Source organism: Barbatula barbatula (assembly GCF_947034865.1).
Source record: "Barbatula barbatula genome assembly, chromosome: 11".
Lineage (NCBI taxonomy): Eukaryota > Metazoa > Chordata > Actinopteri > Cypriniformes > Nemacheilidae > Barbatula > Barbatula barbatula.
In genome coordinates, this window is record NC_136774.1 from 5,820,767 (window position 1) to 5,835,399 (window position 14,633).

Here is a 14,633-nt window from a genome sequence, read left to right on the forward strand (position 1 = left end):
GCTTTTATTGCAATCTCTGTAGTTCATTACATTAAGAAAAACAGCACATACAAACGGCATCACATTTCATTCCATGGGTGTGTGATATCCACAAATTTCACTACTTTTCATTTATATACACCGCTCACAAATATCTGAGGTTTATTCCTATGGGATGTTTTGCGAAGCTTGCCTTAGTGAACAACATGAACCAAAAGGGCCAGAGCTTAGCAAAGGGTCAATAGTCGCATGTTACTGGTAAAAGTAAATGCTTGAGCCTTTAGTTTGCAAGGCTTGGATCGTTTCTTGTTTTTACAGAAACCTGTATGTTTATCTGCGATTGAAAAAAATCGCACGCACCGAAAACAAAGAAAAAAGGCCAACGCACAAATCGAGAAGTTGTTCACGTGACTGGCACATTGCATGCAACACAAACTGCTATTGTAGCGTCATAATTACTTCTTTCATGGATCGAGTTTCTCGGCACATTCTTTTGCCTATGTGAGCAGCGAGAGAAGAAAACCGTGGCTTATGATACTTGGCAACTCTCACTTTTAAATGAGGCCAAAAAATAGCTTTATGTAAACTATATTTGAAACACAAATAGAAATGTAAATGGAGAAGAAAGGCTGGGTGGGAAGACAATATCCGAGAGGTTATGGGTGGGAGTATAAATGGAGTGAGGTTATGTGGGTAAAATTACATGAGAAGTCTAGGAGAATAAAGTATTTCCTAAGCTACTTGGTTGCTGTTTGTCAAGCCCTGACTTATGATACTGGGCTGCATTCATTCACACAATTCACGCACACAAAGGATGTTATGTGTATACATTTTCACACAGGAAAAAAATCTATAAATAGGCAAATGCATCACATTGATGAATTACTCATCTTTCATTTGGCTTTAAAACACTACATAATACATTATTTGTGTTATCATGCTGCCTGTTTCTCTTCTTGCACAATGTGAATGCAACATTAACATTCAACAGTAAGAATGATACATAATTCTCATTCCTAATGTTGAACGTCTCAACATTACCGACAAGCATCTTGATAAACTCAATCTATTCCAAAACCGAACAGATTTGTCCTTTAGGTAAGGTGTTTATCGGTTTTGACCCAAAGAGGAAATGACATTAGCGGAGCGCTTCTATTTCATGTCATTCTCTTTGGGATGCTTGTCCAACGTTGAGGCGGGAAGAAATGTTAATTGGAAATGGGTTAATGTTGGAAAACTAGAAAAAGCATTTTGTAATGTACAAGTACCGTTACAATGGAAACAAAGCCTTGCCAAACCACTGGCCACAATGAGTCACACACTGTTTTGCATGAGGCAGTTGCAAAATATGATTGGAATTCTTGCCAAATGTGACCTTGCAGAAAAGATTCAACTGTTGCATACAGCTTGTTTTGGTGAGACTCTGTGAAGTTTGACTTTGCTCTGATTCCATGTTTCTAAACAAAGAGATGAAACATGTCATTTCAACATGTTTCAACCGACATTTAACAGAAGAAGAGCAGAAACGCATCAGGGTTTGAAGAATAGTGCAGTTCACAAAGTTTGCATTGTCATTTGCTATAGACCAGCGTTTCTCAAACTGTGGGGGGCGCCCCACTGGTGGGGAATAGAGACGTGGCAGGTGGGGTGCGCCAGACGGGAGGAAATGTTCCTTTTTATGCCTTATATGGAAACATCAAATCTAATTTGATCTTATGAAATAAATTAGGCTGCCAATAGCACGGCTTAAATTTTCACCAAAAGCTGATCAAATCTTCCGGAATATTGTATTCATGGTTACAAATGAAATTGTAGTGAGGTAGGCGGGGCGAGAGGCCGGTGCGTGAATGATTACGAGCGTCAGCTGTACGCGCACCGGTCTGGTATCACGGAGGAGATTGTGAAGCATAAGTGGACGAGCGACCGGACCGTCAGTGAGAGAGGACCGGGCCTGGAAGTTGTGTTTGTGTTTTGTCTTTTACGTCCTTGTTTATTTGATTTGATTAAAGATGTTAAATGTTCGCCGGTTCCCGCCTCCTTCCTTCCGAAACCCAATAGTACGGTGCGCGTACAGCTGACGCTCGTTATCATTCACGCACCGGCCTCGAATCCTGGCTCTCGTCCCGCCTACCTCGCTACAGAAATGTTTTACCTTTTGAGCGGTATCCGGTTTGGTCCCATATATGGGATATTATTTCCGTGCCCCTAAGAAAGCTCCCTGATATGAGATTTAGAATGTTCAGTGACTGCCAGGATCAGAATCATTACTAGTCTACATGGAGTCTATATTAAAAGAACATTAGATATGAGACTCCGAGAAAAATGTAACCTGGAACCGAAGTGCCAAAATAACATGACATCGGCATATTAATTGTAACGGAACAAACTTTCGCGGCCATATTTAAATGTTTTTTTTACAGATTTCAAAATGGCACTTTTATATCTTTTCTATTTTTGAAATTAGTAGTGCATAGCTGCACTTTTTTTTCTCTATTTTTTTTATTTCATGAAAGTTATTATGACACAGCTGCACTTTTATTTTCTTTATTTTAGAACTTTCTGTTATTTGATGTATATAGTTTGTATTTTAGATACAACTTGTTACTCTGATACTACTTTTTAGTTCAATAAATTGGAACATGTAAAGCTTGTTGCGCATTTCATTAACATTTTGTTGGGGCGATGGGGGCAGGTGGGGCTTGAAAATTCCCCCTTGTCTAAAGTGGGGAATGACCAAAAAAGTTTGAGAACCACAGCTATAGACAGTATAAACAGTAAAGCTAGTGTCTGCTAGCACTGACAATGTATTAAGCACATTTCCATACCGTATGGAAACCACTGCACTAAATTCAACCCGCAGCGTGAACTGCTGCAGTTAGACAGAAAGAAACCATCAACCGAAAGAACCAAAGATACCTTTATAGACAGTCAACCATGCAGAATGATGGGAGTGGCCGATAGAATTCCCAGCCAAGCAGGTGTACTCTCCAGCATCCTCTAAAGTCACATTCTTGATCTGCAGTAGCTCCATCTCCTTATCCGTGGTGTTGACGCCTGCCGTCTAGAGAAAAGAACCACAGGATGAAGCCGGAGAGCTTCGGGAAAAACCCACCAGAGGAGAGAAAAGGCGAGATTTCCGATAGAGAGGGGCAAGGATTGGATCGAGTTAGATGAACAAGAAAAAGGAGAAACCCTCTAAAACAAGATCCTTCACCGTCCCTAGAGAAAACAAGACCATTTCCTGATTGAAACTGGACCGTTCGATGACCCTGATAATAGATTTGTGGTTAAAGCTGGAGAACGGAGTGCACGGCTCCACCTGCTAAAGACCCAACACCTGAGGACGAGACATCAGAGAGGAGGGTGACGTCCACCCCCCTAGTCACCCTTCAGAATCCATCTCCACATGCACAAGATGGGCCACATGGAATATTACCAGCAGAGACTGTAAACTAAGAATGACTTTTATATACGTGTGCACACTGTAAACACAAATTTCGAAGAAGTATTGATCATTAGATATTAGATCATTAGAAAGAAAATAAGTACTAGCTGACAAATAAGAAAATTAAAGAGGAAATATAGAAAAATGGTATCGTACTTGAGCAACTATTCAAAATCCCTAGTTCAGACAGCAAAGTTGCACTGAAAATTTTGTTGATCACCTATTATTGTTAATAAGGCGCAGACTTCTGGTTCGCTAATAAGCCATAAACAGCTATTTTTCTTTACTACAAAAGTTAATTATAAAAATGGAACCAATACCACTGGCATTCGTATAATATATTTGAATAATAGTGACTGTCACAAATCTTGCGTTTGCTTTTGAAAATAATCCAGAATCCAGTCATTTGTTTGTATTTCAATTGTTAGGCTCTCCATTAGTAACAACAGAAGAATGTTTTACTCAGTACGACTAATAAACACACGCAAGAAATGTGTGTTGAGTTCCTTGGTAAATAGTTAAGAATAATTTAAGTTTGATATTTATTTTTATATAGGGCAGTCAAACTATTAATCGCAAACTAATCGCATGCAGAAATAACAGTTTAAGTTTACATAATACATATGTGTGTACTGTGTATAATAATTATGTGTGTATATATATATATAAAGTTCACACACACGTGTATAATTTTAATAAATCTTTATATATGTGATATACATTTATATAGAATTTATATTATATATATATATATATATATATACTTATTTAATGATAGATGCATGCATTACATACTTCTATTTATATATAAAAAAATCTATATAAATATAAAAATCAATACTTGTGTAAATATCTCTAATATATAAATGTATGAGTGTGTGTGTGTTTACTTATATATATACATATTTTTTCATAGGCAGTACACACATATTATGTAAAAAATAACTTAACTAGGGCTGTCAAGATTTAATGGTGACAAAATGCAAATATTTATTTTACACTAGATTACTTTAGATTTAAAAAAAATGTTCAAATGCCTACACTAAAGATAGATACTTGAACAACTTCAAGCTTTTTACATAATGTTATATACCACTAATGATTGATATATATCTATATCTATATCGCCTACATGTTACTAAGCGCTTGAATTCCATTTCCTAATTATTGCATCTATATAAAACTTTAAAAGAAGACATTTTCAATCCTGATATTGAAAAGATTGGACATTTTCTGTTATTGGAAAGAACAAATTACATGTAAGAATTATGCGAGATAAAAAGACTGCGGGATGAAAAGATCACGGACCCAAAGTAGTCAGGTTGTCAAGAGGAAAAAAATCATTTACCCCCGAGTGAGGTGAAGGAATTTCGACAGGCGCATTTAAGGTGCCGCTGAGAAGCCTTTGAAGGGCAAGAGAGTGCAAGTAATTCTTTAGAGGGCACAAACACACCCTTATTAGGAGGGCAGAGCGTAGCACAGGCATGGAGAGAAGGAAACTTCCAGTGTAAACAAAAGCCAAAATACTTCCAGTTGCTCTGCTGGGATTTTCCATGGCATCATTTATAGCAAAGGGCTCCAGAGTAAACAAGAGACGAGAGAGAGGGCCGATGTGTTAACGGTCAGCGTGACTGCCTGTACCCCTGTCTATCTATGTATTATCTGCCCTGACATTTTCGCAGCCGGGTCGTGTGTTACCTTTAGAGGGCTGTGTAACGGTGAGCCATGCTGATTGGTTGGCTTGGCCTATATAATTGGAAGCTTTACATATATACTCTCCGCTATCTTCTTCTGTCACGTTGTTCAGCATCAAGACCTGTGTGTCCGAGCTGTTGACCCCTGAGTGCTGCGAAGGTCAAACACATATTACAGGTCAAACACATATTACAGGTCAAACACAAAGTCCAACTTGCATTGCTATTGGTTTCACTCGTTGTCACTGGAGGAGGCCACAATGCTCTTGAGGGGCTGTTACTGATCTTATGAAATAAATTAGAGCAGGCTGCCAATAGCACGGCTTAAATTTTCACCAAAAGCTGTTAGTCCTGCTCCATTCAAGGTGTTCCTGTTCACAGAGGTTAAGTAACTTAATGTGAGTTACTTTGAGGAAAAAAACACCTACATATCAGGAATTATCTACATTAAGAAATAATACTTCAATAAGCAATTTTAACAATTCACAACTCATGTGTTATGCCCTATGAGGAAAGCAAGGACAAGCGTTGGATTTAGTCAAACTGAAATTCAGACTAGCAAAGAAAAACATATCTTTACCTTTATGATTCGAACATAAGGCAGTCCGTCAGTTCCCACTCTGCTGCCGTTGACCTCGATGTGTTTCAGCCACTGGATGTGCGGCTGCGGATCGCTGAAGACTTTACACTCGAACTCCACGACACTTCCCACCACTGCCGTACGGTTAGCAGGCAACCCGGCCTGAAGAATTGGCCTGTGGGGTGAACGCTCTGTATCACACAAACATAAACGGTTAGTGAGGTATCAATGGCTGTTTGCATGCACCCATTTTCGTCAATCCGAATGAATTGAATCTGATTGCAGATTATGAAAGTGTTGTTTACATGTCCCCGTTATAACATGATTCAAAACTTCATCTAGATGTCCATGAAATATATTCTAAACAGACCTACTGCGGAAGTGAACAGCTAGGGTTGCCAGATTTGCTTAACCAATCCAGGCCAATGGCCATTCAAAACGATCCAAAAACTAGCTTAGCCCAATTATCAACATCTGATAGAGAACATTATTCCACTTACAAGAAAAAACAACGGTGACAACCATTCGAAATGTTCTTGAATGACCAAGTACTTGAAACATAACAGGACCTGGCAACACTGCGCACAGCGTCAAACCTCTCACTTCAAACTTCTTTTCTGGATGAACGTCAAGTCAATATAGTTAGTATTTACACATTTGCCCGAGAAAACAACGTTTCAGAATAACACAATGTTCTTTATATGCTTTATGTAATGCTATTAAAGAACTCACGAGCCCTGTAGACTCTACAACGCTCGTCTCCATTTACTTAATAACACGCGTGCCATTGAATGGATAAATGATGTGGTTGTGGTTTTTCAGTCCGATTGAGCAATCAATCCGATTACAAGTGGATTATCTGGTTGCATGTAAACGTGGCTAATGGGTGATGAAAAAGGCTAGTTTTGAACCTCTTTGGCTCGCAGTGCCAAATGTTAAATGTCCCCTCAACTGTAAGCTTTGTTTAGATAAAAGCGTCAAGTAGATGAATAAATGTAAAAGTTTTAAACCCTAAAGTGCCTAAATGCCTCTAAAACCAGAAAATCAGATCAGCGGCTGGAAGGTCCATTGGGTGATATTGGGGTAGTTTAAGCTTTGATGCTAATCTCACACAGACTGCAGGGAGAAGCCCTCTTTTAACATGCTGACCAGAATCTCATTCTAATTGCAGCAATTTGGTGGAAATGAGTGGCGCTGTTGATTTAAGCCACAGCCCATTTCTCGGTGGAAGTATTTCACGGAGGGCAGGAGGTTGAAAAGTGAATTAAAGTGCAAGCGATTTTGGTTTGCTGTTCCTGAAAAAAAAGTTCTAATGCAGTCCAAGGTTACCGGGGCGGGCAGGGCGCAATCCATTTCCAGACCTGACAAATGCTGGACGAAGGACGTGGCGACTCTACAAAACTTCAGTCGCTATTAGATTATTAATGATAATTTTAAATCTAACTTTTTTTATTTTGCCTTGTTGTGCAAGCACTGTTGAGCTTGTGCAGAGGCTGCAGTTTTTGCCAGAGGAGAACTGGAATCCCCTGGTTAGGCCTGGTTTCCCTCTGAGGTTTTTTTTCTCCTCCAATGGAGTTTTGGGTTCCTCGCCACCGTTTGCATACTGTTTTGCACTGTTTGCCTGGCCGGGGGGGCTGCTAGAATTTGATAGTTTTATTTAATTAACACTGCATATAGGAATTTATTGTGTGTCTGATATTTGACCTGTGTTTTGACTTCCATAACCTCATATGTTTTACTTATAGTCAATGTTTTCTTGTACAGCTGCTTTGTAACAATGAAAATTTTAAAAAGCGCTATATAAATAAAGCTGACTTGACTTGACTAATGTCAATTGAATCAAATGTGATCTCATGTTCAAATATATGACTGAATTGTACATAAATTTGCCAATTTTTATATTTGAATTCAATTTGACTGGAAAATCTAAGCTAGCAAGAAAACAATGACAAAACAAGTGACAAAACCCGTTTTTCCAAAAGTCTGTGGCAAAACTGCTAAAATGCACAAGTCTTGATCTTATTTCAATAGCATTTTTCACATTATTGAAAAGGTGTACAAAAAAACCCCATTGTGAAACAGTGAGACATAATCAGATTTTCAATTTAACATGCATAATAAAAGGAGCAATGTGGAGATTGTAGCGACATTTAGTGGTGAGGTTGCGAATTGCAATAAACGGCTCATTCCACCCCTCCCTTAAGAAGCACTACGGCGGCTCTCACAGGACCAAAATGTCGTTGCATTTTCGCTTCTTTGCTGAAGAAGAAAACATATTTATGTAACACGCTCTGTTGAGCAGTTTGTCTATTTAGGGCTACTGTAGAAACAACACGTTGAATATAGATAGAATAGCTCATTCTAAGATAATAAAAAAAACATAAGGGTCCATTATAAAAGATCTTTATACACCTATACACACAATATATATATTATATTGAATTTCTGTTAGTTAAACTTTCTAAATATTACAGACCGCACCAATAGCACTATGAATATATCCCTGTTATCTTTCTGAAATCTTGTCTCTAATTATAGTGATTCATAAAATCACTAAATATGGAGTCAACCTTCATGTTTGTCACGGGTCTTGCAAATATCCCACCAATAAAAATGATTAAAAAGTGTCAACTTTGACGACATAGTATGTAAACATTTAAAAAGTAGTTTTTATCCATTTCCTGAAAACCAGAAAATTTGGACATAAAAGGTTTTAAAAGGACAGTGACGATACGCAAGCTGTGCATTAGAGACGTAAAACGGTAAAAATAATTGTCTTTAAGATCGTAACTGAGCCAATATATGATTTATTCACCTAATGTTTATCCGTTGCATTACAGTTCGCAGTGACGATATTCAAAACCTTTCTCTCTTTGCCGGGAAGTGAAAGAGAAATAAAAATGTCTATTTTGTTCTGACCAAAATACCAGCACATCACATGACATATGCTTGTTTGTTTGTGCAAATGATGTCATGTTGGCTTTCCATCTACACCAGGGTGTGGCTCTGATTTATTGGCCACTTAATGAAGCCATCAATCAAGTGTCTGTCCACCAATCAGCTTTCTGAACCAATTTATTCCAGATACTCTGATCTCATCCGGAGTCACTAACCGCATCTCTAACTCATCACGGCATCAACTAAACACTTTATCTTTTCAATGGATCATTTAACGCACACCATTAACAGACTAGGGTAGACCCGTGTGTCCTTGACAAGCACGTGCACACAAGCGCTCCTGCACGAGGTGTAACGGCACCAATTACCTCAGTTCACTGCATTTAAGTAATGATAGCCATTAGTGGTCCCGCACCAAAACATTAGCTACATGGTAAACAACAGCCATTTGCATCTGATGGACTCGAGCAAACACTGAAGGGCTTCTATGAACCTCCCTTGGGGATCATTTGCTACGGTCTGTGCTAGCTAAACACAAAAATCGATTTAATCAAAGGCTTAGCGATAAATCAACAAAAATACACTGGTGGGGATGGAGAGATGGAAAGTGAAACCGCCCATGACCATAAAATGTTGAAATAAAACTTTTGTTCACCCTTAAACTTTAAAACAAGAACAAGAAAATAAGAGAAGAAATGTGACTGACCGACGACGTCCAGCTGGTAGGTGTGATTGATGCTGCCATATTTGTTCTCTACCAAACAGGTGTAGTTGCCTTTGTCTGACGGCACCACAGACTCCATTATGATGGTCCACATGTGCTCTCGGACCTGTGTAGCCAAAGAGAGGAAGACATACATTGATCAGTTAAGAACTGTGTAGGAATGACTTAACCTGTAAAAAGAGTCATCTGCAGGTTTTACACGACATGAAGGTGAACAATTGATCACTTTAATTTGTTATTGGTGGTGACCCTTCCCCCAAACCTCAACCAGCAGGCTGAACAACAGTGGACCTTTGTTGGCCCCACTCGCCACAAATCCAAGCCAACGCACACATATCTGGACGTTTAAAATCGCTTAAGGGATAGATACATCCCCTGCACCTTGTCTATTTAATATTTTAAAAACGCATCTGTGCTTTGAGGGTGATTTAACACAACACCATATTTACGACGCCTTACGGTTGATGGTTCCTCTCAACGCACTCACTTTGATATACAAATTATTAAGAAACATTTCAAAAAATTGCATCCATGTGTTGTGAAACAGATCTCTATATGTATATACAGTACATAGTAAAAGTATCTGCATACACGTACACAAAGACAAACCATTTCTCCAACCCAGTTTAAAGCGCTAGTACTGCTAAATGCATTAGCAGCCCATTCAACTTTTTAAGATCATTTCGATGAAAGGCTGAGGAAGTTTAACAGAGTATGTTGGCAACAAATCTGCATCAGGTCAGTTTAACATCCAGTCAGGCACAAGATCAGAGCTCTGGAGAACATCATGTTCCATGAAGAGTGGGAAACGAGCCACTCCATGTCCACTAAAACAGGCTTAATTTCAAACCAGCATGTCTGTAAAGTGACAACCATCAAACATTCACAAAGTTTAATGTAGCAGAATACTATAGACATTCTCCACAAAAGGCCAATATCCTTTTCCATAAAACACCAGATAAAAAAGACGTACAGCTCTTTATGTAAAACATTAGCTGGGCTTTAAGAGGCTTTATGAAATACGTACAAAGAGCTTTTGGTTGGCCAATTATTATGGCTTTTCAGGTTACAGAACCCCAGATGTGATCTGCTAAACTACGTCTGCCTGGCTTCCTTTTCACATACACTTAATGTAAATGAACAATTGGGCTGGACTCTTGTAAAACAAAGAGAACTTAAACAGGGCCGGGGGGGGGTCGGGGATAGTCCAAAAATCTACAGGGCCCCTCACCGGAAACCCCTTCACACTTCTGTAGCTCAGAGACACACTGGACGGATCCACTCTTGTTGTATTGACACGATGTTGAGCGGAAAAGCATTTTGCTTCGTGTACTTGTACGTTTGTATAAAACCAAGTCAAAATGCACATGTAATGGTGAGCGTGCGTGTGCATGCATTGCAGTGGTCTCAAACACACACCAGATGGTAAAGTGTGTATGCGGTGAGGAGAGGAAGAGAACTAATGCCTCCCAGCTGGAGTACACCTTGATGAGAAACACAGACACAATGCCACGATACAAGCAGAGAACTTCAGAAAATATCACCCCCTAATACCATGTAAAGGGAGGAGATGTAAAGGATATAGGGCTGTGCATTTAACATTTTTATCGCGTTTATTTTCCAATATCGTGTTAATTGTAATTCAAGCATTATGGAAAATTAACGCAAAAAAAAGTAACGCACCGCCCAAGACATAAGTAGTACACAGTTGCCTAATGACAAACACGATGCTGGTAACAACTTACTGAGTGATATAATAAAGAATACTGTCAGAAAGAACCAAAAAATTTAAGATATGTGTGCGCAAATTACCTTGAATGAGCGTTTGTCTCGTATTTATTTAATTATGCAATCACCAAAGTGCAATATCATAGCAGTGCTATTAGTTTTATACAACAGTTCATTAAATAAGAAATTAATTTGAAGATACATTAACAGAGAGTGCGTTTACATGCATAGTCTTGCGCCGATTATGCTTAATAAGCTGATATATGTAAGGTCATGTAAACAGTTTTCTCTTATCGGGGAAAGGTCATAAATGGCTTAAGCAAAAACGGATCGGTAGAGGTAGTTTTTTGCCCACTACTCTGTAAACACCTTTACCAGTTTTCTCTAAGTTTTGTTTATGTGCGCATGTCTGAAGCCGCAGTAGTAAAAGTCCCAAACAGACGTAATAGTAAACAAACGGAAAAAAGCTCTCGAATCATGCAGTGGATGTAGAAATGTCAAAATGAAGAACTATTGTTGCAAATGCAGGTACTGCGGACAAGAATAAAGCCTCTGACCGTTTTCCTGCTGCATTTTAATTACTAAACAGACTATTGACGATGACGTCACTACACGTGAGAAACCCGTCAAGTTTCAAACTTCCGTGTAAACGCGGTTTTCTGCGTAGCCGGTTTACTACTATGCATTTAAACACGTGAAAACAGGTTTCTGTTTAAGCAGATTTTTGATAGATATCAGTTTATTTTGTGCATGTAAACGCACTCATTGTCTGTTTCTTAATTTTCGTTTCTGAGGAACACACAGCGTGGTTTCGTTTCTAAATGAGTACGTTTCTTGAGCGAATCAATTGATCAGTGGCTCATTCACGAAGAGTCATTTACTGCATTCCTGAACGAATTCACTGAATCTAAAGAATTCATGGCATTTACCGCCACCAGGCATATTTTAATTCTTTAAAGAATTTGAACAGTGTTCAAATAAAAAAATTAAATAATAACTAATAAATTGGTGATTTTTTTCCATTTAAATAATGCGGATAGGAAGACTCTTCAATGAAAAAACATCGCGTCATTTGGATCATTGTGGACATAACCTTAAGCAGGATGCTACAAAGTTTTTAAAAAACAAGGTTCCCTATTAGATGACCACATCATGAAGCAATCAAAACTTGCCCATAAGTCTGATTGAGGAGTTTAACTTAACATACAAAAATTATTCCGAGCAAAATCTAAAACTGCATGGTAACAAGTAAATAAGCAAAAGTCTAACATAGTAACAAAACAAACAGCAATGTGTTCCTTCAAAAAAATGTTTAAGAGTTTTTATTTTGGGTTTGCTGATATCCAAAGATAAAGATTCATGTTTTAAAGAGTGAAAAGCACAAATCTGAGGGACTTTATTCTCGTGTCTTGGAAGAGAACAAGTTGCGCAAGACGAGGACAGTCAAGCAAAGAAGACCTGCTTCCTAGAGAAAGCCACAGATCTAGTGTCTGCCTTCCAGGCATGGCTATTCAGTTCCTGTCATGCTATAGTGAGGTGTCTGGAAGACCGATCTGTTGAGGAGGATCTCTGCCCTTCTAACCTCCAACCGAGAGTAGGGGGCCACTACAAATGTTTCACATGCTTACATTAAGAGCGAGCAGCCAAAAAAATGTACTTTTATTCATAAACCACACATGCTTGTTCATGTAAAAGCATCTATTTAAGAACATTGATGATTTGAGGTGTCATTCAAGAGTGTGCCGCAAATGCTGCTGAACGAAACCCCAACTCTAGAAATGCTGATGTTACCATGCTTGTCTTCGCACCTAAAGTGTCCACGTTTAAACCCTTCGTTGAGTGTCCAGGTGCTCTCACCTTGAATCCCCCTATTCGCTGGTCTCTCTTGAATTCTTTGCCGTTCTTGAGCCACTTGAGAGTCGGGGTAGGGTTACCGTTGGCCTGGCAACGAAACTTGACGGTTTTGCTGGCGGGAACGGCATGGAGCTTCTTCTCCATCTTATCAGGTTGAGCCCAGACTGGAGCCATCGCTGTGAAACAAGAAGGAGTGCATAAGACATAAATTCTAATAATATTCAGGTATGAAACACATGTAATTTGGTGCGCACATTTTCTCCTTCCTAAAATCTTAATAGGCTGTGGAAACTATGCTTTAATCTACAGTTGTAATGCCATCGTATAGACGGTTTCATCTCAAGAACATAAACTTTGATAGCATTAATGTTACGGCGCAATGTGACCTCAACTTAACTTCCAGTTCACATTCACAAACCACACTGTGCTCGTAGATTATTTCTGATAACACTAAAAAGAAACCGAAAGGAACCGTTACTTGGCTAAACTTTTCCCTGCAATATTTGGAATTTAATCTGCGGTACCAAGCTCAACCGCTAGATGTCAATGTACCGTACGGTTAGTTTAAATGCGACTATACAGGACCCATTCAACTAATTGTTTATTTAATAAAATGAACATACAATAAAGTTCAACAAATCGTTTATTTAATACAATTATCGTGTAGTTAAATAATAATGCGCATTAATATCAACATTAAATAAAATATAAATAAACCAAGCCAAACCTTAACCGGAAGTTAACTGGGGGTAAGGCTCGTGCATCCGATAAAACGTCTATAAGATTCTGCTTAACGTCTTTGTGTAATGTTATAGAGCTAAGTAACATAGGTTTGGAAATGAATTGCGTCATAATTTTCCTTGTTGGGCGAGTTATTCATTTAACATCATAAATGCAAATCAACAGCAGCAGCAGACAACACAGATCAAAGGGTGCAATGTTTGTGTGAGTCTGAGAAGTCAGACAAAGACTAATCCATCAAAATAAACCAATACTTTTAGTCTAATAGACAAGCTTGGCAAATTTCACTGGACACGGCTGTGGTTTATAAGACAAATATGTGCAGTATTTCCTGTTTTAACTCCATTTCAAAAGACAAGCACTTTCATACGGTACTAATTCTGTTATTGACATTTTTTAGGTATCGGATCTCCGAGTTCAGAAAGCAGAGTGTTTTGCTTAAAGTGGAGAGAGACTCACGAAGCAGTTTCTGGCTACTTGATAGCTTTGTCTCCTCGGAGGAAGATTCCTCTTCATCATCATCTTCTGAGGAAGCCAATCCATCTGTCCGAAGAACAACGTTTTGTTTTGTAAGGTTTTGATCAAACAAAGCAATAAAACTGAACAACACAAATTTTACATTCAAACATTTTATTCAAGCAGTTTCTCACCTGTAACGTTGACGTTGAAGTAGTCTGTGTGGTTGCTATTGAGTCCCTGAGCAAAGCAAGCATACAGACCGGAATCGGCTGGCTCCACAGTTTCGATCTCTAGCAGATCGTTTCTCAGGCGTGTGTGGTCTCCGTCAACCAATTGAATGAGGTCCTTAGTCCAGGTCACTTCCTGTGCCTCTTCTTTACCTTTGCAGCTCAGCTCCAGTTTGTCCCCCAGATAGAGAGTGAACGGCGTGGGCTCCACCAGGGCGACAGCTAGAAAACACAAAAAAAGAACCCCATTTATTTATAATCAGCCAAGTTTATTAGAAACGACCCGCGAGTTCAGTGGTCTGTA

General features: G+C 38.9%; 1 protein-coding gene across 2 annotated transcripts in view; it reads right to left on the reverse strand.

Annotated features, from left to right (window-relative positions):
• fgfr1a (fibroblast growth factor receptor 1a) overlaps positions 1-14,633 on the reverse strand; it is a 37,143-nt gene that overhangs the window by 7,998 nt on the left and 14,512 nt on the right. Inside the window, exons 3-8 of one of the 2 annotated variants that reach the window (XM_079466848.1) lie at positions 14,294-14,551; positions 14,103-14,186; positions 12,906-13,078; positions 9,303-9,426; positions 5,699-5,889; positions 2,896-3,040 (exon numbers count right to left, since the gene is read on the reverse strand). In XM_079466848.1, the coding sequence (XP_079322974.1) occupies positions 2,896-3,040; positions 5,699-5,889; positions 9,303-9,426; positions 12,906-13,078; positions 14,103-14,186; positions 14,294-14,551 (975 nt within the window). Of the gene's footprint in view, positions 1-2,895; positions 3,041-5,122; positions 5,271-5,698; positions 5,890-9,302; positions 9,427-12,905; positions 13,079-14,102; positions 14,187-14,293; positions 14,552-14,633 lie in introns of both variants that reach the window. The other variant, XM_079466847.1, reaches the window with a different exon arrangement.